The sequence below is a fragment of the Periophthalmus magnuspinnatus genome, chromosome 4 (assembly GCF_009829125.3).
Source record: "Periophthalmus magnuspinnatus isolate fPerMag1 chromosome 4, fPerMag1.2.pri, whole genome shotgun sequence".
NCBI lineage: Eukaryota > Metazoa > Chordata > Actinopteri > Gobiiformes > Gobiidae > Periophthalmus > Periophthalmus magnuspinnatus.
The window spans coordinates 6135510-6158814 of NC_047129.1; the positions used below are offsets into that span (position 1 = coordinate 6135510).

General features: G+C 41.7%; 1 protein-coding gene across 6 annotated transcripts in view; it reads right to left on the bottom strand.

The window, feature by feature from the left end:
* fryl (furry homolog, like) overlaps positions 1 to 23305 on the bottom strand; it is a 49207-nt gene that overhangs the window by 23529 nt on the left and 2373 nt on the right. For 2 of the 6 annotated variants that reach the window (XM_055221508.1, XM_055221507.1), the window contains exons 2-23: positions 22741 to 22812; positions 11245 to 11453; positions 10819 to 10872; positions 9285 to 9424; positions 9117 to 9213; positions 8427 to 8506; positions 7691 to 7771; positions 7327 to 7495; positions 6415 to 6507; positions 6236 to 6334; positions 6028 to 6129; positions 3747 to 3791; positions 2608 to 2711; positions 2411 to 2519; positions 2101 to 2187; positions 1864 to 2035; positions 1641 to 1773; positions 1245 to 1352; positions 913 to 1156; positions 544 to 720; positions 382 to 468; positions 44 to 312 (exon numbers count right to left, since the gene is read on the bottom strand). In XM_055221508.1, the coding sequence (XP_055077483.1) occupies positions 44 to 312; positions 382 to 468; positions 544 to 720; positions 913 to 1156; positions 1245 to 1352; positions 1641 to 1773; positions 1864 to 2035; positions 2101 to 2187; positions 2411 to 2519; positions 2608 to 2711; positions 3747 to 3791; positions 6028 to 6129; positions 6236 to 6334; positions 6415 to 6507; positions 7327 to 7495; positions 7691 to 7771; positions 8427 to 8506; positions 9117 to 9213; positions 9285 to 9424; positions 10819 to 10872; positions 11245 to 11453; positions 22741 to 22812 (2731 nt within the window). Of the gene's footprint in view, positions 1 to 43; positions 313 to 381; positions 469 to 543; positions 721 to 912; positions 1157 to 1244; positions 1353 to 1640; positions 1774 to 1863; positions 2036 to 2100; positions 2188 to 2410; positions 2520 to 2607; positions 2712 to 3746; positions 3792 to 6027; positions 6130 to 6235; positions 6335 to 6414; positions 6508 to 7326; positions 7496 to 7690; positions 7772 to 8426; positions 8507 to 9116; positions 9214 to 9284; positions 9425 to 10818; positions 10873 to 11244; positions 11454 to 17982; positions 18303 to 22740; positions 22813 to 23305 lie in introns of those variants that run through there. The other 4 variants (XM_055221511.1, XM_055221509.1, XM_033964793.2 and 1 more) reach the window with 3 other exon arrangements.

Genomic DNA, 23305 nt, shown 5'->3' on the forward strand with positions numbered 1-23305 from the left:
GCACTGTCCAGAGCTGTAAATCTATACTTTGCCAAATACATACTTTATGTCGATTTGTGGGGACAGTAGCTGCAGGCGTGTGTATGCAAACATCCATGCATAGTTGATGGCAGTGGGACAGTGTTTGGGCAGGTGCTCCTGACGCAGGTAGCTGGAGAAGCTAATAACCCAGGGGTCCTGGCCCTGAGTAACATGAGCAAATATCCAAATGTGGGAGGGGCTGATCACATCAAACTGGTGACTGATGGGTGATGAAGTCCACTCTGCTAGAGTCTGTAGATCAATGCCACTAGGGCAGTACAGGAGATTTGTCTAAAGAGATACAAGTATATAAGTAAAAAAAAAACAAAAAACAGTTAAGTTTAATCAAAGCAAATGTACCTGATCAGCTCCTGTGAGGTGAATGAAACTCTCCAACACTGGAGCGCTCAGTCTGTCCATCACATCAATGGCTAGCTCCTCATCTCCCTAAATGAAATGCATGGTTGGTATTATAATATAATCAAGTTTTCTTGATTAAAGTGAATTTTGTCTAATGCATACCTTGCTGATGCCCAGGGTTGTGTGCAGCGCCCTAACTTCTCTGAGCACGTTCACAGCCAGTCGTCGTGTGGCTGGTCTACAGCTGCAGAGGACCACCAGTGCAAGCCCCTCCACCACATGCAGCACTCCCAGAGGGTTGCTCCGGTCCAGGGAGAGGGAGTGTCTGTTGCCTGAGCTCTGTTAAAGACAATGCACTTCAAAAAGAAACCATGCACTGTCTTTGTTTTGTACTATATTGTTCAGGACCATCATTACAGTGGAGATGATGTTTTAAAGAAGTTATAAACTTGAAACACACAATTAAAGTTTTTATTATATTCTTTTTATTGTGTGCTAACAAATACCTAAATAGCCAGACCCCCCACTTACTTTGACCTGAGCATCGTGGCCCTTGTTGCCACTCTGCACTGCTTGTTTCCATTGGCTGATGAGCTGTAGAAGCATCTTTACAGCGTTGTCCAACAGAGAGGGGTGTATGTCGGTCACTTCCCGGACGATAAAGTAAGCGAACCCTGAGAGCACGTCCTCACGCCACTCTGGGAAGTCTACCATGAGAGCCTGCAGAGTAGTGAAGGCAAGTCCACGGAGCTCCTCATCCATGTGTATAGTCAGCCTGGATTGAGAAAGAAGACAATATTAAATTAGATTACATTAGGTGGCAATAAAGGAGAGGAGAGTGGTTAAGTTAATGGGGATATTACTTTGCAAGGAGCTCAATGAGGTCTTGTCTGTTCATGCCATCTGGTATTAGTCGAGGAATGGCAGCAACACATGTGCGAAACAGATCAATCTTTGGTTTCCTCTCTCCCCTAAAACAATGAAAAACACATTATTTATGCTCAACATATCAGCAATAAGTTGGGTTCATGTGACATCACATCAGAATAGTAGAAGTTACCTTTAAATTTGACCTTAATATCTCAGTAATTACATTGCCTTTCAACATGAAACACTAACTGCTGCAAATATCACCCAGAAGAAATTTAAATATTTTTTTCCCAATTTTTGTGGAAAATATTTAAATGAATGTGGAATTGGCATGTTATGTATGCATTTATAATATACTAGGGTCCTTAACTCCTCATGAGTTTACATACGTGATCATGTCCTCTGGCTCCTTGTTGGACAGTTGAACACTGGTCATACTCATAGAGCGCCCCACTTCTTTGTCCAGATGTCTCAGGATGTTGTCCAGGGCCTTTCTGACTTGAGGATAGTAGAGTGACATCCCTGCAAAAATATGTCATTTATCAAACTCAAATACAATCAAAATATTAAAAAACTAACATGGATAAATATGTAACTTGGGTTGGTACATACCTATAACCTTTGCTTCTTCATCTGTGAGTGTGGTATTGAGGAAGATCTTCTTGACCCGCAAAGTATTGCCCGAGGGCATGATAATCCCAGTCGTAGGCATTGGGGGCTCTCCATCTTTCTGCTGTAAACTGTCTGCTATGACCAAGAAGGCTCGCAAACCAATGTTCATTCTCTGCAAGATAAAAGTTGATGAGTGGAAGTAAGTGAATGAGATGACTATTGAACTGAAATCTTTACCTCTGGATTGATGGTGAATGTTTTGTGAGACTTGCCCACACAGAGGAGATCGTAGATAATCTCCTTCATTGCAAAGTCCAGTCTTTCCTGTGAGAAAACAAATTAAAGCACATAACTTGAACAGAATTAAAAAAAAACAGAAAGCAAATAACAGCCTGCTACTGCACAGCCTTAAATGTCAGTGTGTTCTTAAAATACAATTTTGTATGTTTTGACAAATCTATTTTTAGTTCAATTCCGCTAAAAATTAAGCCTTACACTTGCAATCATAGACCATAATAAAACACAAAGCACAAAGTGTGGCACAAACCTGAGCTATAAACTGAATAATTTTGACAAAAATGTTGAGGGGAGTGTCTCTGGGCACCACACTCCGGGATCCTTTGGGGAAAAGTGCTGAAACGATGCTGAGGAGTCGACTACAAAGTACAGTACATTTTTCATGAGTGTAATAAAAACATTAATTTGTTAATAGATATTTTTACTAACTAATAATAAGTATCCCACCTCTGTGTGACTGTGTTGCTCTCACACTTGATCCGGATGATGTAAACCCACAGCAGTCTGTAGAGGGACTCCAGTGCTACACGTGACATTTTGGGGTCTTTGTTCTGGAAATTAGATTACACATTTGTGAGTGGCTGGATCTAGATACAAAGTCAAATACTTACGTGAGTACAATGACCATTAATATTATATTTGGACGCATTCAATCATACACACACAATGTTTACAGTGTAGCTATTGAATCAGCAGTTAGTATACTCCAGCATAACAATATTGCCACCAAATATATATATAAAAAAAGATCACATTTCAAAGCAAAATTATACTTGAATAAACATACACACAGATAAGTCCAAAACATCTTATGAAAGAAGTCAAGTTAATTAAATCCAGGAAATAAGATGACAAACTGCTTTCTAACAATTACAACACAAAATACATCACCAAATCTACGCTCAACATAGCAGTGGCACTGCTATGACAAACTGAGTCAAAGCACTATACAACATTATGGATAAATGGGAGGTTTACTACAACAATGCGCACAAAGTACATATGTCTAATTTAAAGATATACTATGTAACCTTTCTTGTGGAGGATCTGCCATCTTCACTTCCTCATGGAAAAGTTATTGCTTTTCCTTGAATGGTCCACAGATGTCATTAAACTTATCTCCACGGATACAAGCAGGTTATGCCACTAGGCCAAGTTCTGAGTCTGATCACAGTTAGAAAACATGTTTTTCAAGGCATTTTTGAATAATAAAAACACAATAAATGCAAGACATTTCCATGAAGCCAAGCAAGTGGCGGACCCCCTATGAGAAAAGTAAGAGTGCCCATTTAACACTATAAATTGAAGTCACAATTATTTAACTTGTATAGCACGAAAAGGTAACTCTTCCCCAATTTCATTTAAATGCACAAAAAAGGAACTCAAAGGCTGAATCACCAAAAACATAACCAAATTGACCACAAAACTATGACAGCATCACCAGCTACTATTGTCAGCATATTCTCTTCCATAACAAACAGCCATGTACTACCCATTAACCACAGAGGCAGAGCAGGGCTGAGCATAGTCCTGTTCATTTGACCTAAGGGAACAGCCAGGCACCTCACGGACACCAAAAAACTCACCTGCAGCGTCTCAATCTGCTTTCGGATGCTGTTGTTAGAAGGCATCTGGAGCAAGTCAATGCAAGAAAAAAGATCAAATGACAGAAGACAAAGGACGTAGGGAGATGGACAAATTCAAGTTAAAAACACACAAAATTATAAACTTATTTGGTGGGAGGAAAGGGCTAACTGTTGTCTTGGCAGTGTAAAGAAAACGCTTCAACATACCACACTGGAAAATAACTAGTGAATTAAGGTGGCATGGGACTACTACATTTGGTATTCAGCATTATGACTATGTGCGTGTTAGTCAGGTGATAAACAATATGCGTGTGTGAGTGAGGTTGATAAATGAAAAGAAACAGACACAGAAGACAAGGACAGAAAATTGAAGAAAAGGAAATCAAAATTAAACCAAAATCAAAGCTGATGCGCAGCAACACCAACACCGATTTGGACCCGCAAAGAATAGGCCTACCAAAACATTTTAACCATAAGGGGATCTAGCTGAATGTGTTATAAATAATAATGCACATCATTGTAATTCAAATGTTAATACTATGATCTGTTGCTAGCCAATGTAAATGTATAAGTATATTTGTATATATTGATAAAAGCTAAATTAAGGCAGATCCGCCATATGGTTAAAACAAAATCAACAATTAACCCTGAGCTGCTGCAATCATTACTTCACAAAAGTCTCACAAGCCCACAACATGATTTTTGAATTTACCACGGATTGTTTTAAAAATGGAATATTCTTAAATGTAAGACAACCATTCAGAAAGCTTCAGAAATCAACATCACAAACAAGCAAATTTATCCACTCAATGATCAGAGCCCACGAGGGGAAAATCAATGCAGAATGGGAAGAGGGTGGTTAAGTCACTCGGCCAGTCAATGGATGATTCAATCACTCAGTCTGGTTCATGATCAGAGAAAGCACAGGAGAGGCTTGATCTGGTTTAAAGGGGTTCAGAGACTGGAGCTGAACAGCACTTGATATAACGTCATACTCAAAACAATATTGGCCTCATTTTGGGAAATGGCTTTTCAGTAGGTCTGAACTGCATCTATTGTAAATGATTACTATACAACACTGAATAAATGCATTATACACTTTACACACATGAAATTAATTTAGTATCACTATGATGATTTCATCTTATTTTTATTGACAGAACAGGCAAATGGCTGTGTTTATTTACAACTACTGCTTATACCATGGTCCTACAAACTGAAAATGGTTCACTTTTGAATCTGACAGCCCTTTAGCCGTCTCTGGATGTTCAAGGCATTAGTCATTTCTGTTTTAACTGCAGCTAGTCCCTCCTAACAGTAGTTCATTTGTTTACCCGTTGGTATGGTGATGAACTCTGCATAGTGATATAAATTAACTGTTGTCGGACTACCTAAAAGAAAAAATAAATTATATATATATATATATATATATATATATATATATATATATATAGCAGTTAGCATTTCACTGAACATGGTATAATCTTACATAATATAGCCAAAGTAGAAATTTTCAATTGTGTAAAATAAAACCATATCTTTGCACTTTAACGTTGAGGATGTGATTTTTTTCCTCTTAGGACAACAAAAACTCCTTTATAGCCTTATCTAATCAAGTGCTATTCCTGTCCAGATCTGATGTTTTATAATAAGAGGGAAAGTACATTATGATCTTCAACAGAGCCACGGAAAACACCATTGGAACTCAAGCTTTAATTTGTTTTGCTCTGTGTCATTGTATTAAAAACTGCCCCATTTTACACCATTTATAAACATACCTTTAAAATCTGACTTGTTATGGAAACCAAAAATTTCATAATAGTCATATGACTTCTACATTTTTCAAATCATTTAGGAGCTAGTTTTCACATGAAAGCTGGGCACACTTTAACAATTATAAAACATATGCATCAGGCTGCAACCTCATGGAAATATATGTACTGTCAAAAGCAGAGGAAGTATAGTCCTATTTTAATTTGTGTGTAATGCTTTGTTACTGGGCACTAGGAATATTTTAAAAGTCAGGTTTTGTGGGAAAGAATGAACACCAATATAATTCAAAACATATTTTTACAAATTACACAATTTTTGTGTTTGAATGGAGCAGTAATTGTAATCATAATTGTAATGATTAGAATTCTATTACTTGCACAGCCATCTATCACTTTAAATGTTATATAGATCTTGTTCAATAGTGTTGAGTTATTATGAAGTGTTACCCAGACCTAAACTTTGGCTGTGATTGTCTATCATTTGAATGGAGGTAAATGTTTGGAGGTACCTTGAGGTGCGAGAGGCAGTTCTGAAGGAAAATGTGCCAGTTGTTGAGAAAGAACTGCTTCTGACTGACACACAGCAGACAAGTCACCAGGGGATACAGCGCCTAAAGAAAATACAGAAATATTTGATTAAAAAAAACAAAAAACAACAGGAATTCAGGCATCAAGGCCTGAGGCATTGAGTGGAGGAGGAGGAGGCATGAAAAATACCAAGGAATGCTTCTTCCGAGAGCTAAGGTCAAACGTCGTCTGATAAAGCATCTCCACAAAGTTTTTTAGACATGGTACATTCACTTCATTTTTCACCGCCTGGGAATGAAAGATATACTTAACCAGCTCATTCACATTCAATATGATAACAGTTCAACTGAATATTTGTCATTTCTCACAGCAGCCACAGGGATGAGGATCTCGACAAAAAGGCCGGCCAATGCATGCTTGATGTCTTTATCCTTGACCTCCAGGAAATACTGGGCACACTCCTGAAAGGGCAACGCCAAGAGATATACAAGTGTTGTAGTTGAATTTAAAGTTGTATTCATTTTAAATTTAAGGTGATAAAATGTATTTTAAAAAAGTAAAATAAACATTTTGGAAGCAACTAAATCATTTGATGAAACACTGCAAAATAATTTGAAACCTGTATCTAAAAGTAATGCTAGATATGATAGCAAACATTATAATATCTAAAATGTAATGCTACAAAATTATTGAATGGTGAAGCTGGTCACATACTAAAAGCGTAGTAGTTTTATTCGTGGTAATTATAATTATGATAGTTTCTTCTCAGAAAAAGTCATTTCAAACTTGTTCTCCATTTACACTGGCATTTCACAAGGGCAGCTCTACCATGACATATATCTTTACATGCTATTGTTCATTTTTATCTGTTACAGAAAACATGACATAACCAAACAATTAATGGAAAAGGATACCTGTGATCGAACCTGGTTTCCGCACAAACCTCAATACTGCTCTTTAATTGGTGTGCCCGCCTGATTAACCTTATAGCTTGTGAACTCTTAAATCTGCGTTATTAGTAACTTATCATTTCTATAATTTCTGTATTTCTAAAATAGAAGTGGTTAAAGAGAAAAGTTTTATTTCATTCACTTCGCTTTTAAACCAAAAGTAAAAATAAAATAAAATAGTACTCTAGTAGATCTTGCATCATTTCCAATCAGGCCATTTGAGCAAGTGATAAACAACACTGCTAAATATATGCATAATCCATAATCCATAACCCACAATACACATACTGCAAAGATACTGGGACAGAGAGCACAATGATATTACTTTACCTGCATAAATTGAAAAGATGCCTCAAAATCCTCCACGGGGTACATTTTAACCCGGAAGAACTTCATGCCCATGATTAGGCTGATGATGCTTTGGACGATGTATGGGCTCTGCTCCTTCTGCCTCAGCTCCTTCAACTCTGTGATGAATTTCTTTCTAACAGCCTGAAACCTGCAGAAAAATATACAGCTCATCGCTTCATAAGACAATAGTGCACATAGAGGGAGAAAACATTTTTCAATCATTCTATAATTTTTTACAGCAGTCATAATAAAAAAAAAAAGCTAAACATATAAGAATTGTTAGTGGTTACTCACATTTGCATGTAAATATATTGTTTAGATTAGAAGAATATTTTGTGCTTACTTTGACTGTGTAAGGACACCGATAACCTCTGCATACAGATCTGCAATGATGTGCACATTGCCAGTGTTGGGTCCACAATAACTGTCAATAGATAAGATAAAGATATATTACTGACTGTAACAAAGTCACTGTCCAAGTACCCATTCATAAACTATAACATTAAACTGTGACACAAGTGGTATTAGTGGTACTTTTCTTTGGGTTTAGTTTATTTTTGAGATTTTATTTTTCATAATTCTGTTTTAGAGCTACTTCAGTTGGGGTTTCTCCTGGTTTTAATTTGGTTTCAACCTGTTTTTGTGGTCTTAGGCCTGGTTTCAACCTAGCATAGTCCTGCGCCTGGTTTGGTTTACATAAATGTGGCTTAGGGTGTGTTTGAACTTGCACATAAAAATTTGGACTAAACTGGGAATAAGCCTGGAACTAAACCTGGATTAGAAGAGGATAAAATCAGGACCAAACCAAGTCTAGATTAAGACAAAACTGCTTTCAAACAAGTGCACCCTTAGTCTGATTTAGACCTGATTCAGTGTCACATTAGTTCTAGATAAATTTGTGTTTAGTCTTTGTTTATTCTAAGTTTCATTCTCGTTTAGACATTTTACAACATTTAAAACAAACTCAAGTTTGTAAGATTGAAAATACCCCACTAAGACACACTTAGGTCAATTTTTTTTCAATCATCAAGGTTTTTTATCTGTCCATCAACCATGTGTGAGCAGAGCCGAATACTTACCCCTCTTTATGTTTAAAGTGCTTAAATGCCAGGTTCAGGACTTCATGTACTAAACCATCTGGCACTGGGTGAAGAGGAATCTGTGGCGTAAACACACATTAGTGTTATTTGAAGCACTGATAGCATTCTTGCTTTTTCTTAGCTCCTATTACTTCCCACAACAGTAGCAAAGCCAAGGACAACTTAGCTCCAGTCTCCAAGGACCGTTCCTAGTTCAAATACATAGCTGGATTTGAACATTCAGAGGCTGCACAGTTAGATGCTGGTGTACTGCCACCATGTTTGTTTACTGTGAGCTCTCAGGGGAGAGACCTCACTAATAAATGCAATTCATTTATGGACTGTGGCAATTAACAACTGTGGCACATTTACAGGAGTTAGAGCAGACATATGCATGTCTTCAAATAATAAAAAAAAAAATCATAACTCTTACACAATAGACATAAAAACAATGGCTTTTAATGTAATATTTTTAATGTTTATATTTTTGTAATGTGTAATTAAAATGCCAATCCAATATTAGACGGTTTGAATGTATTAGGTAGATACAAGTATTTTTGAAGATGTTATGTCTGCCCTTTAGTGCTCACTTTACATTTTGCTGAATAAGATAATGTCACTATCAGGCTACACGGGTGAGGGCCTCACACCAGGAAGTATTTATAGAACACAAAGTGCACTGTCACTTACCTGTTTTAGTACTTCAACAGAGACTAAACAAAATATGAAATCTATGGCTAAGTCTCTCCGCTCCAAAAGGTAATCTTTGTCCCGATGCTGTTCATCACTAAGAGAAGAAAACATTATTTCAGCCACATCCACAGTCTCAGAGAGTGCCGAGTGCATAGAAAACCTCACCCTTTGGACTTGGTGCTGGCACGAGGCCTGTACTCGTAAGACTCATCTTCAGTGCCGCTCTGCCGCCGGTACCAGTCGAACAGTGTGCGCAGAAGGGAGGGCAAACAGTGCTCTGCTATTGAGCTCATAGAGCTTATTAACTGGAAACACACACATTTGAGAATTAATATACAATGTAATCTCAAGCCTCATTTTACACCAATGATAAAGACATCTCTCTTCATGTTATACAACGCCTAGTAATGAATACATTTGTGATCACTAATGTATAAAGCTAGGCCAGTCACAATAACAATTTTTGAAGTGTGATATATTGGTGAAGTAAATATAGGTGATAAACGATAATACTGAAACCACATCATAAAGCAGAAATATCCCCCAAAAGATATTCTACATGTAAAATATCGTAAAAAATTAAATAAAAATATTAAATAGAATAAAATAGTTGCACAATGCAACACTTAAAAGTAGCTCAATTTTGTGTATATATAATGAGTCATAGAAGTTCATAATTCAACTCTCAAAAGCTCTATCTCATCATAATACAGAAAAATTCCTACTGGTACTATGATAAATATTGATCCAAAAAATTATTGTTCCATTTATCATGTATTGAATAATAAGTCGTTATATTATTTATTGTGACAGGCATGCACAGAGTGAATTAAAGTACAACATATCTACTAATATAACAATACAGCAAAACTTCGTCCTGGGCTCTGAAGTTGTGAAATGCAATTATAAACTCATTGCAGTGGCCCAAACTTATTCCTCACTTTAATGAATGCCTAGCATCCTAATTATTCACCCCAGTGAACAGTTCAAAATGAACCAGTTCTGTTTCTCACGTTTTAAGGAGGCTAAAAATTAGGTACCACACCTTTAATTGCACAAATGATGTTGTCAGCATATCCCTTTAAAAATAAACGCTGCAATTAAACCTGTGACAAATCAGGCCTTTCACACACCCCATTTATTCTGCAGTTATCTACTCCAGTGACCAGCACAGAGCCCTGCCTGTGATGACTAAATATGGTCCATCAGGGGCCATGTGCATCACACAAGAGGCACGAGTCGATACATAAAACATGCGGAATATCCAGAGCATATCAACTATTAAACTGAACCTGCAATGTGTTTAAACCAGAGTAGAGGATGATGGATGTAAGGCAGGGAGAGTTATGCAAGTGCTGCCTTTGCCCTTATGCTGCCAGACGAAGCCCAACCAGAGCCCAATGCTGATATAGTGCCTGGGATGACACAGCACTTCTCCCGTCCTCTCACTTTTGCACTCTCCAGACCCATTTGGGCTGCCTCACTCACAAAGGGACAGCTGGATCTATAGCGCCATCTCCTCATTGGCTTTGTATTGTGCTGAACAAAGCAGTATGCAGCACGCACTCCTTTTGTGTGGAGTTCTGTGTAACTGCCACAAATGAGGGGCTGGGGACAGGAGACTGAGTGGGGGATTGATTGGGAAGAGAGGCCGGACTGAATAAGTTCAATACATGATGTACTCCACAGTGTGATTTACCTGGTCAAATTGTGCATCTTCCCCTCTCTGAAGGGATCGGGAAAGGGGCTTCTCCTGTGAAAAAGCAGAGACTGAAGTCATAGTGTAGAGCAGGTACTATGTAAAAAGAATGCTGTCGGATAATGCTACCGCCAACAATGAGATACCATTTGAAAACAATATGATGGGGGTGTAGTAGACTGGTAAAAAGTAGTTATTAATATTGATTGAGGGTTTCTTTTAGTTTTATTGTAATAAAAAAAAACATTGAATTTATCTCATTGGATGAAGGAGATTCCTTTAAAAAGTAGTATGCTAATGTTCAAATGGAAGCAAATATTCCAGGAAATTAACATGATAATCTTATAAGCAATGCTTTATCAGTCTCATGCCAAGTCTCATGCCACACCAGCGTCTAAAGGTAGAAAGTGCATAAACTGAACGTACCAGTGGTTCAGCCATGACCATCTCGATCTTCTTCTCCGCCAGCACAGCAAATTCTGCGAACAGGCTCTTAATGACAAACTCGCCCGGTTTGAGCTCTGGGTCGATGGTGATGCTCGACATGGCGGCGATGTGCTGCTTGTCCCAGGACACAGGAGTGACCGAGGTGGGTGCACGGCGTCTACTGGTGCTGCTGCTGACTGGGGTAGAGGCTGCAGAGACAAGACAAGTGTTATAGTATTACAAACACCAGAGAAGGTTTCTTACTATTCTTCTAGTACAGGAAATTTGGTTATCAGGAGCAGAATAAACCCTGTACGTTTACATATGGCAGAAAGTACTTGGTATCCCATTCAAATCATGTAAACAAATACATGGATGAGCTTGCATTTGGTGCTAGTGGACTGATTAAGTAAGATTAAGAGGGTGGTTTCATTCACAAAGGGAAACATTACAAAACAATGCCCACCAAAGGTATACTTAGGAACAATTCACATTTTATGTTGTGCCCAGAAAGTTACTAAGTTTGATTTAGGATACATTGTTTCAGAAACATTTGATTGTCCAAATACAATAGGTTTCCTGTTTAAATAACATTCCTGTAAGTTAGGTTTGTTTCCTCATATTGATCAATCTTGATTATTTATTCTTTTTTTTTTTTTTTTCCTTTTACAAAAACAAAAAAAAAAGTATTATTCATGAACAGAAACAAGACAGACAGAGCTATTTAACAAAAGAAATGTTCAATTCATCCTCCAAGAATTAATGACAGCGGATTAGCAGTATTATTTACAATTAGAAATAAATTGAAATTGCCCAGCCCTGTAAGGGTAAGCCCACAAAAATGTTGACAAACCAAACCAGTGACTGAACCAGGTCTTGTTACAGAAAGGTGTAACAAGCAGCTAATCACCAACATAAAAGTTTCTTTAGATTATGGTGGCTAAATCCTGGATCTGGGACGTCCCAGACTGAGACTAGAACCCACCGCGCACTGACCCTTCATCCCGATCCCTCCCAGGAAAAGGCCTTGTTCTGATGCTTCCTGGTTGTCACAGAAACACCCATGCACTCTGAATAGTGAATACCACCAAAGAGCATTTGGGCTGTGCCAGAGAGGAGAGAAACAGCCACAGCAGCCATAAACTACTGGGGCAAAATGGGGCTATTTTAGAATAGCTATGGCACCTATATTTGTGGCATTAACATCGACTCATCTGGTCAAATATCCTGCTTAAGTTTAAATAGTTTTAGTTTTTGTACTGTTCAAGCTAAAAAATAAATAAACTCTAATGTAAATATTTTTCCATGGCCCTTTCCATGGCCCTTCAGACAGTACAGCAAATAATCACACAATTTCACACAATACTTTGTCATCATCATCATCTGTAACATGCATTTGCCAGCTGAATAACAGCTAATCAAATGTACCAGAATCGGTGACCTTGCTACCTGCAGTCTGAGCTTTGATGAAAAAATATCAATTATATAACAGGATTAGATTAAACTGCTTGTGGATTGACAGCAGCAGCACACAGTTAGCTTGCGTTTGTGCCGATGCTACTGCTCTGGTCCATGCTGTCACAGAGAAGGCCTTTCAAGCTTTTGCCCCTTTGTTTACTGTGTTCCACCAACACCCGGTGATGTCACACAGATACAGGCAGCTACTCCCTCCAGACTGCTCCCACCTCTGTCTCGCAGCCTAGCTCTTGACACACAAACAAAACATGAACATGCCATTTTCACTTTCAACAACATTTAGGATAAAAGATTTTTGGTTTTACGTCGCCCGGACTGGTGTTACTGGGGCCCCACCCTGGAGCCAGGCCTAGGGTGGGTGCTCTGCAGTGAGCGCCTGGTGGCCGGGCCTTTCCCCATGGGGCCCGGCCGGGCCCAGCCCGAAGAAACGACGTGGGGTCATCCTCCCGTGGACCCACCACCTGCGAGAGGAGCCATGAAGGGCGGGTGCAGAGAGATTTGGGCGGTAGTCGAAGGCGGGGACCTCTGGGTCGGGGACAGGTCTCTCACTGTTGAGTCGGCCAACGGGCCAAACAGCAGTGCGGAGTACCCGGCCTTCTTGGAGTCCCTGGGAGGGGTACTAGACAGTGCACCAACTGGGGACTCCGTTGTTCTCCTGGGGGACTTCAATGCCCATGTGAGTTATGACAGTGACACTTGGAGGGGTGTGATTGGGAAGAATGGCCTCCCCGATCTGAACCCGAGTGGTGTGTTGTAATTGGACTTCTGTGCTAGTCACAGTTTGTCCATAACAAACACCATGTTCGAGCACAAGGGTGTCCATCGGTGCACGTGGCACCAGGACACTCTAGGTCGGAGGTCGATGATCGACTTTGTTGTCGTGTCATCTGACATCCAACCGCGTGTCTTGGACACTCGGGTGAAGAGAGGGGCTGAGCTGTCAACTGATCACCACCTGGTGGTGAGTTGGATCCGCTGGCGGAGGAGGAAGCCAGACAGACCTGGCAGGCCCAAGCGCATCGTGAGGGTCTGCTGGGAACGTCTGGCGGAGCCCTCTGTCAGAGGGGTCTTCAACTCCCACCTCCGGGAGAGCTTCTCCTTGATCCCGGGGGAGGCTGGGGACATGGACTCTGAGTGGGCCATGTTCTCCACCTCTATTGTCGATGCGGCTGCTCGTAGTTGTGGTCGTAAGGTCTGCGGTGCTTGTCGCAGCGGCAATCCCCAAACCCGGTGGTGGACACCGGAAGTACGGGATGCTGTCAAGCTGAAGAAGGAGTCCTATCAAGCCTTGTTGGCTCGTGGGACTCCTGAGGCAGCCGATGAGTACCGGCGGGCCAAGCGTGCCGCGGCTCGTGCAGTCACAGAGGCAAAAACTCAGGTTTGGGAGGAGTTCGGGGAGGTCATGGAGGAGGACTATCGGACGGCCTCAAAGAAATTCTGGCAAACCGTCAGACGCCTCAGAAGGGGGAAGCAGTGCTTCACCAACACTGTTTACAGTGCGGGTGGAGAGCTGCTGACCTCGACTGGGGATGTTGTCGGGCGGTGGAAGGAATACTTTGAGGATCTCCTCAATCCCACTGTCACGTCTTCCGAGGAGGAAGCAGAAACTGGGGACCCGGAGGCGGACTCGTCCATCACCCTGGCTGAAGTCACTGAGGTGGTTGGCAAGCTCCTCGGTGGCAAGGCTCCGGGGGTGGACGAGATCCGTCCTGAGTACCTCAAGTCTCTGGATGTTGTGGGGCTGTCTTGGCTGACACGTCTCTGCAACATCGCGTGGTGGTCGGGGACAGTACCTGTGGAATGGCAGACCGGGGTGGTGGTCCCTCTGTATAAGAAGGGGGACCGGAGGGTGTGTTCCAATTACAGGGGAATCACACTCCTCAGCCTTCCCGGTAAGGTCTATTCCAGGGTACTGGAGAGGAGAATCCGACCGATAGTCGAACCTCGGATTCAGGAGGAGCAGTGTGGTTTTCGTCCTGGTCGCGGAACACTGGACCAGCTTTATACTCTCCATCGGGTCCTCGAGGGTTCATGGGAGTATGCCCAACCAGTCCACATGTGTTTTGTGGATCTGGAGAAGGCATTCGACCGTGTCCCTCGTGGTGTCCTTTGGGGGGTGCTCTGGGAGTATGGGGTCCGGGGCTCTTTGCTAAGGGCTGTCCGGTCCCTGTATGACCGGAGCAGGAGCTGCGTTCGCATTGCCGGCAGTAAGTCAGACCTGTTCCCGGTGCATGTTGGACTCCGCCAGGGCTGCCCTTTGTTATCGGTTCTGTTCATTATATTTATGGACAGAATTTCTAGGCGCAGCCAGGGGTCGGAGGGGGTCTGGTTTGGGAACCACAGGATTTCATCTCTGCTGTTTGCAGATGATGTTGTCCTGATGGCTTCTTCGAGCCAGGACCTGCAGCAGGCACTGGGGCGGTTTGCAGCCGAGTGTGAAGCGTCTGGGATGAGAATCAAATCCGAGGCCATGGTTCTCGACCAGAAAAAGGTGGCTTGCCCTCTCCGGGTGGGTGGTGAGTCTCTGCCCCAAGTGGAGGAGTTCAAGTATCTCAGGGTCTTGTTCACGAGTGAGGGAAGGATGGAGCATGAGATTGACAGGCGGATCGGTGCAGCGTCTGCAGTGATGCGGTCGCTGTATCGGTCCGTTGTGGTAAAGAAGGAGCTGAGCCCAAAGGCAAAGCTCTTGATTTACCAGTCAATCTATGTTCCTACCCTCACCTATGGTCTGGGTCTATGAGCTCTGGGTAATGACCGAAAGGACAAGGTCTACAAGCGGCCGAAATGGGTTTCCGCAAAGTGGCCGGGCGCACCCTTAGGGATAGGGTGAGGAGCTCGGTCACACGGGAGGAGCTCGGAGTAGAGCCGTTGCTCCTACATGTTGAGAGGAACCAGCTGAGGTGGCTCGGGCATCTGCTCAGGATGCCTCCTGGACGCCTCCCTAGGGAGGTGTTCTGGGCATGTCCCACCGGGAGGACGCCCCGGGGAAGACCCAGGACACGCTGGAGGGACTATGTCTCTCAGCTGGCCTGGGAACGCCTTGGGGTCCCACCGGAGGAGCTGGAGGATGTGTCCGGGGTGAGGGAAGTTTGGGAGTCCCTGCTTAGACTGCTGCCCCCGCGACCCGGCCCCGGATAAGCGGAAGAAAATGGATGGATGGATGGCTGGATTTTTGGTTCTTTTCTTTGGCCCAAATTAGGTCATTACCAAAAACAAGATATTAATCATTCAGTTCTGGAACAGGAAAATAATAGTATGTATTGTAGTTTACATTTCTCTACTTTTTGGGATCATAAAAGTTTAATACATTTAGTATCACCATGAGGAATTTGCTATATATTCTAATATTGTCACTCCCTCCATGACCAGTGTTCTTCAGATAGGACACCCAAATGGAAACCTGGGCAATGACCACTTTAAGTACCTCAGACAGTGGTGACTCATCCATCATCTTAAGGTCGCTTTTTTATTCAAACCCATTCAAAACGCAAGGCCTAAGCTTGCTTTGCTAAAATGTAAAAATGAAAGGCTTTGTCAGTCTGGTGCTTTCGTGGCCTTGACTTTTAAATAACTCTGTGGAAATTGAAAAAAATCTGCAATAATTTTCAACAAGCAAAGAGTTGCTATATTGTTTATATTTAGTGCAATTTAAGTCACATGCTAGAGTACAGTAGCTTCATTGTCTGCCTTGCTCCAGGAAGACTTCCAGTGGTTATAAAGACTACTTCCCTAGATGTGAGTGTCTTGAGACCCCACAGGGAAAGTTCAAGTTTGCAGCTAAAAAACAAAGCACTGGAGTATTACACAACTGAACAGCCTAGTAAAAACAAAGGCCTCCCCAAAGCATGCTCTCCTCCCCATCAGGACAACAGGACAACCACACAGGGTCAGGAATGCATGGGACACTTTGGCTGAAGACAATAGAAGCATAGCCAATGCTTATGTGGCGCAGTCATACCAACTCTGCCCTTGTGTTTCAACATGCTGCAGGTTTGACAAGTTAGTACTAGCTCTTCATTATCACTTAAAAAGACTGGAAAACAAAACCGCATATTAGTGCATTTGTCTTGTGTAAAAAAAAAAAAAAAATACAATTTAATTTGTGTTCGTATCTTCTTGTGAAAATTAAATTATGTGAGGACACAGTTAACAGTGGTCCAGAGTGGGAACTTTCTCCAGATTTGGCAGCAACACTTCCTGGAGTCTTGTGAATACACGGGGGTTGCTCGGCAACCAGGGCCTGGTCTTTGCCAGGCCCTCGTTGGTTTTACTTTTGAGGTGGATTAAACAAATAAAATGCAAATTAGATTATGCATTAAAAGCATGGCACACAAATATTTACATTGTATTTTTAAAACGGTATGGCTGCCATCTGAGCATTTGTTAGTATAGCATAAAGTTAGTCACTCATTACAACAACCTGGTCTGACTGAGCTCCAGCAGAGAGGCAGGTCTCATAAGCTGCACCTCCTGCATCTGTGGATCTGTGATGTGCAGCAGGGGCTAATAACAGGCGGGAACCAGAAGACGGATCAATATCACAGAAACATTAGCTGTTCCAAAGGGAACAGAGGAGGTTTTAAAACGGGAGGAAACGCAGCCATGGAGGCCATGAGTGCAGTGCAGAAATGGATTTGTATTTTTCTGTCGACTGTATCAGTGAAACCTGAGTGTAATGAGCATCAGAAGAAGCCACATTAAACGTGTACAAATGTACATCTGAGCATAAATCAATTATTGTACTTATGAATAAGTAGCTGATTTTAGCTTGTTTCTTCTATGCAAACACTGTAATGGCATGGTGAATGCACAAAGTTTAATTGCCAGACAAAAAATAAGAGTGGCCCTGCAGGGCTTGGGACAACCTCATCATCACATGAAGGAGTGAATTATGGGTTGAATGCAAAAAAACAGGTGTGCAAGACAAGTGAAAGTCTTTTAAGCCTCAACAGCTGGATTAAACTGTTCACCATCAACACTTCAGTTGTGCCAGACAGTTGATTATTAGTTTACATTTACAGTTTACATTTTTGAGGACTTTGATTGCAGACTTGTGTTGTCTGTCACCTGCAAATACCAGACCTCAGCTTGTTCAAACACAGACTGAACAAAATCTCTTTCCATTAATGAGCCACTCTTAAGAAAATATGATAAGATATCTGGGAGCAGGCATCACATCCAAGCATGTGCCTTTACATCCTGTAGTCTGGATGGAGCAGATAAGTCTGGACCCAGAGTGGTATGTAAACATGAGCTACTCACAGCTGCTGCTCCATGACTTAAGCAGAGATTTGATGCTGATCTCAAAAAAGACAGAATCCTGCAGGCTCAGCATTGCTCCTATAAAGCTGGGCTCCAACAAAATGGCCCAAGTGTTACTGGACGTCTGTGAGAATAATTCCACTCAAAAAAGTGCCTTGGTCAGTGGTCCCTGTGTGACGCTGCGGCCTCCACAGGTGCATCCCACACATAGGGGCTGCTGTCTGCTCCACTTGGATGCTGAGGACTGGACTGTACTGAAGAAGAGGAGCACCAGCATGGCTCGCACACTTAAACAAGTATTCCACCTAAGACACGCCGTTTGCTCACGGGCCAATCCACTGAGTCCCTCATGGCCGAGGCAGATGTGCATGGGAACTTTGTCATTCTCTGGAAATCAGCAGTCAAACAGTTCACAACAAAAGTCTGAACAACATACGGCAATATCCCTCTCCCCTAACCTCCTGAGTGTGCCAGTCCTAGCCCACTAGCACTGTCAGCTCCCCCGCCTTCCAGCACTCTCTCACTCCCCATTTGCTCAGAGCAGCCCCTCCTCTCACAGCTCTGCTCCTCCCTAATGCCTCTGTTCTCTTAGAGAGAGAGAGCATGTCCCAACAGAAAATACAGCCAGCAGCCGAGTGGGGGGCGGTGATGTCATCAAAATGCTGCGAGTGTTCCCTGGCTGCTGTTCAGCGATGCAAACCCATGTCAGAGCCAACTGTGCTGCCTCTGCTGGCCTATCAAACGCACACTTCCTGAAAGAACCTCAGTTATACTGATGCGTCATTCTGACTGCAGCAGCACAAGGAAGGAAAGGGAGGATGCAAGGGAGACTGTACCAGAGACTAAACTAAGCCAAAAGTTCTGCACTGTATACCGGTGCTGCAATAACGTAGAACATGTAGTAAGTTTAAATGGAACAGAGAATACAGGACAGGTTGCTCTGGTAGATGAAATCACTGATGATCATTGTGTATTTGCTAAACTCAGTTCACACCCAGTCGAGTCACAGGCATTACATCACTGCTTTGTGGACATACAGCACAGAGCTCAGTGTGTTTGAATATGAGACATAGCAGGTTCATCTTGTGTGTGCTTCACTTAACACAGAGGCGCGTGACTTTCAAAGTCATCTGGACCCAAGCACAGGATCAGGTTTGTTAACACAATATTGTGTGGGGCATGGCACTAAGAGCTGCTTTGAGACAAACGCTCTTTTGTCTCTCTTTGGTCTACTCTTCATCTCTCGCTCGCCCTTGGTCTTTCTCTCAGTCACATGTCCTTCACTACACAAGTTATGCAAAACCAGGCAGCGTTCACTGCAAATAAACAGGACACAAGCACAAGCTTTGTCAGGCCTGCTGTTGCTGTTGCAGTGGAGGCTCCACACTTAAGGACAAGGAAACTGAATTCAGTTCCATTACATCTCAACATGTATCGGATGAGTTTACATAATGTTCATCATTTTATTTTACTGGAAATTTTATTTAAAAATGTATTGTGTTTGTTGTCCACTTGGTGCCAAAATAGTATGATTCTGTGAGAATTATTTGTTGCATTTTGAGTAAAAAATTAGCATTTAAAGTGTTTACATTCTGCAAATGTCAAATCAACCCTGTGCACTGTTGAGGTTTTAACATTGAAACATTTGGCACAAGGGCCAGGGCCTCTATGCCCATTGTTTTGTGTTAAACAGATTTATTGTTTGAGGAATGCAAAAGAATTACAGTCAACATGAGTTCTGCCTGGAGCCATTGTCTTCAAGGTGACGCACATACAGGACTTCAAATGAACATGATTAGAGAGTGCACACATCCTGACCAAATAAACTCCTCTAAAATGTATTAACAAGGTTGGCTATAAAAGCCCATTCACAAGCTCTCAGTTATGACTGACCCAAGAGCATCAGTGCTGTAGACATGGAGCACAGGGTCCTCCTCAAAGCCTGCAGACTGGAGCATGCATTTCCTGTCCTGGGCTGCTCTCAAGGGCACGGGTGGGAACAATAATCGATGGAGCTGTAATCCAATCCCTGACCTCCTCCTGGAGCCTGAGCTGCCGAGGACACAACATCTGCATCCATCGCAGCATAACCAGCACACAGCTCACATCAACACTAATAGAACAGAAATAATTGTGGATGACACACATGTTTACAATTGTCAAAAAGAGAGAAATCCTTGATCCACTTTTTTTATTGTGTTGTACATATGAACATATTCAACATTCAGTGACCAGCTGAACAGAACTGTTCCAATAATTACAATTCCACCATATACAACATATTGAAATTTAAGTTTAAATATAATATATTACAGCAAGTTGTTGTATCCATCCTCTTCTATGATCTTACTTGTTTACGATTTACATTTAGATCCTTAATCGCAATTGAATAATAATAAATGGAGTATCCAGAGGTCTCCTATCTGTAATTATAAAGCCACTAATTGGCTTTTTCCTCATCTACTTTAAACACTTTTTTAGTGGATGTTTTGTCTGCATTCACACTTGGTTCTCTTCAAAGGCCTTCTCCCGCTTGTTCGCAAAAGGTGAAACTCATTTTGGACAGTCGAGCTGAAGTCTATGTCCCACTGGAATAACTCTGCAGTCAACTAAGCGAATCTGAATGAAAACTCTTATCACCAGCACTGAAAGGTCAGCTCATTAGTCAAACCACATCTTTAAATTAAATGTCTCAGAGTTTTGTCAACTGTAACAAAACATTGCGTCACTGTGCAAAGTATCTGTCCTTTTTCTGTAAAAGTAGCAACAGTTACTTTCAGCCTACCTGTCCTTAAATAAACCTTCAGGATTACACATATGAATTTGGTCACATGCTCTGTAACACTCCCAAGTAAAACTTAATAGAACCTGCTGCACCCATTGACCAAATAATCTCCCACTGAAGCCTTTCCCAGCAGTCAGCTGCACATCAGTAATTAGCTGCCATCTCTGAGTTCCTGTGAAGACTAATGACTGAGAGAAAACAGTAACCTCAAAAGCCAACGCAGCCTGTGCCAGTTCTGCAGCTGGGAGTGGCCCGGACACAGGGACAGGGCTGGGTACCGGTTGATTATTTTTAATACCAGTACTTTAATGATACTTGCTTTTCAATGCCAGTTCTTGAACGGTTCTTTTTTTTTGGTGCATATATTTTTGTAAGTGTAAATTCATGGCCAACATATTTGAATTGCATTATTTTAAAATATTAATTAACATTATATATAGTTATATAGTACGATAAATTAAATGAAAATGAAGTTACACTTTTGTCTTCTTCATATACGGCACTTTCGAGTCAGCGCCGTAGCGCACATGCATTTTGTTTATGCTTTTACTATGCGGTTCCTGAGCAGAGGAGGTGGATTATGGCAAACTTTACACTGACTCACTTTACGCAGATGCACTCCACACTGAACATATTTACCATACCACATTTATTTGGGAATTACACTTTTACCAGGACCAATGAGGGGGAGGATTTTGGTGGCCTTTGTTTGAAGGATTCTTCTGAAACCGGATTGTATGCCCTTCAGCTGGTTCATTTGTGCCGTCAAGCTGTCATGGAGAGTAGTGAGTTTCTTTAGCCAGTAGGTGTGTAGGTGTGGTCGGGACCTGGTGCAATCCAGTTTTTCATACCCAAGACTTTCCTGGATGTCTGCCACTGGGAAGGTGACTGGATTCTGTTCAGGAAGGCTGCTATGGTCTTCTCTCAGAGCCACCAGCCACTGTGCATTGCAGCTATGTGATGCCTCCTTCTCCCATATGCTTTTCCAGTACCTTTCAGTTTCCAGCCTCGGTGGGTCTGCTCTGTTGTTATTAGCAATGGACAACACTTTTGCAGGTTATGTTGTGAACACACGGTTTATTATTTAAGGCTTGGAGCCTTTGTTTGGCAGTTTCAGGTTGGGTTCTTGTTTTTTCATTGCACCACTCTTGGTGCACAAACTTCTCTCAGTGTTGCCTTGATTTTTATCCTCAAACTGTTGTTTACATGATGGGTATTGTTTCTCATGGATCCCATGGTTGCTCTTATAGCCAGGTATCTCTAGAATCACTGATGGATGCAAGTGTATATCAGCTCACTGGTTTCAGTGATGGTTGAGGTAGGGATAGCTCTCAATGCTGCATTCACATCTTTAACAAGACTTTCAGATAATACTTCACTTAGCCTCTGCAACTGGCATCGGGGTTGCTTGTGTTCATTCAGGCTATGATCTTAGCTTTCAGGTCAATCGTTGCCTCGTTCAGGGTGATACGTTTTGGAGCTTATACCCACTCTCCGGTTGGGGAGTTGTTGCTCTCTGAACTAGCGTCCTGGCACCCCCCATTTGTGTTGTACTTCATCAATCTCAGCTCCCGTTTGTGGATGTTGGAACACTGAGCTACTAGTTGCTTAGCCATAAGATTGGACTGTAAGTTTCAAAGTAACCATTTCTCCCACATCCTGTTCATGTAACCCCTTTGACTAGGGTTTTTGGTGTAGTAGCATTCCCACAGAGCCTTGCACTTGCCCATTTCTGTCTTTTTCCAGTAGCCCACTTATGATATACATATACATAGATATAGATGCATGTATAATAAAACACACACATACATATATAAATATACACACACACACACAGAGATATAAAAATATATATGTAAAATACTTCCTATAGTCTCCTAAACATCTGGATACACCTCCCACCTGCACCCCATACAACTTCATCCCCAGACTAACAAAGCACATTCACACTCTATTCTGGTTACATAACTCACCAGTGTGACCCCTGACCCTGGCCACAGAAGGATGTGAAAAGAAGGAGCGCTTTCTAATATGGCGGATGTTTCCTAAAGTTGGGAAGAAAGAGAGGAAAGAAAACAATGTTCTGAGCCATTCTGAAGAAAGTTATGGCTGGGGTAATTTATCAACACACGCTGGTCAGCTCGGATAAAGCACAAAAGCCTCTCCAAATGTCTGTCCGAATAAGCTATACAATGTCTAGCTAAATTATAATAGTTAATAATCATAATTTTAAAGAAATATAACATTCACACAGGTACAATTGTTGCAGTTGACAGGATTAGGTGGTCAACAAACTTGCCATATTATATCATCTGGCAGACTGGCACCACGTCAAAATTATCACTTAAATTTTAGTTTGCCATGATTCTCAATTTTACAAAATAAGGAAATATTCAAAAAGTTGGACGGTTGCCCCTACCATCAATCAGACATTTGACACCCATTACAATTTCATACGTGACCTCAGGGTGGCTTCCAACACAGAGTCAGTCCAATACCTTAGTGTGTAGATAAAAAAATAAAAATAAAAAAAGGTAG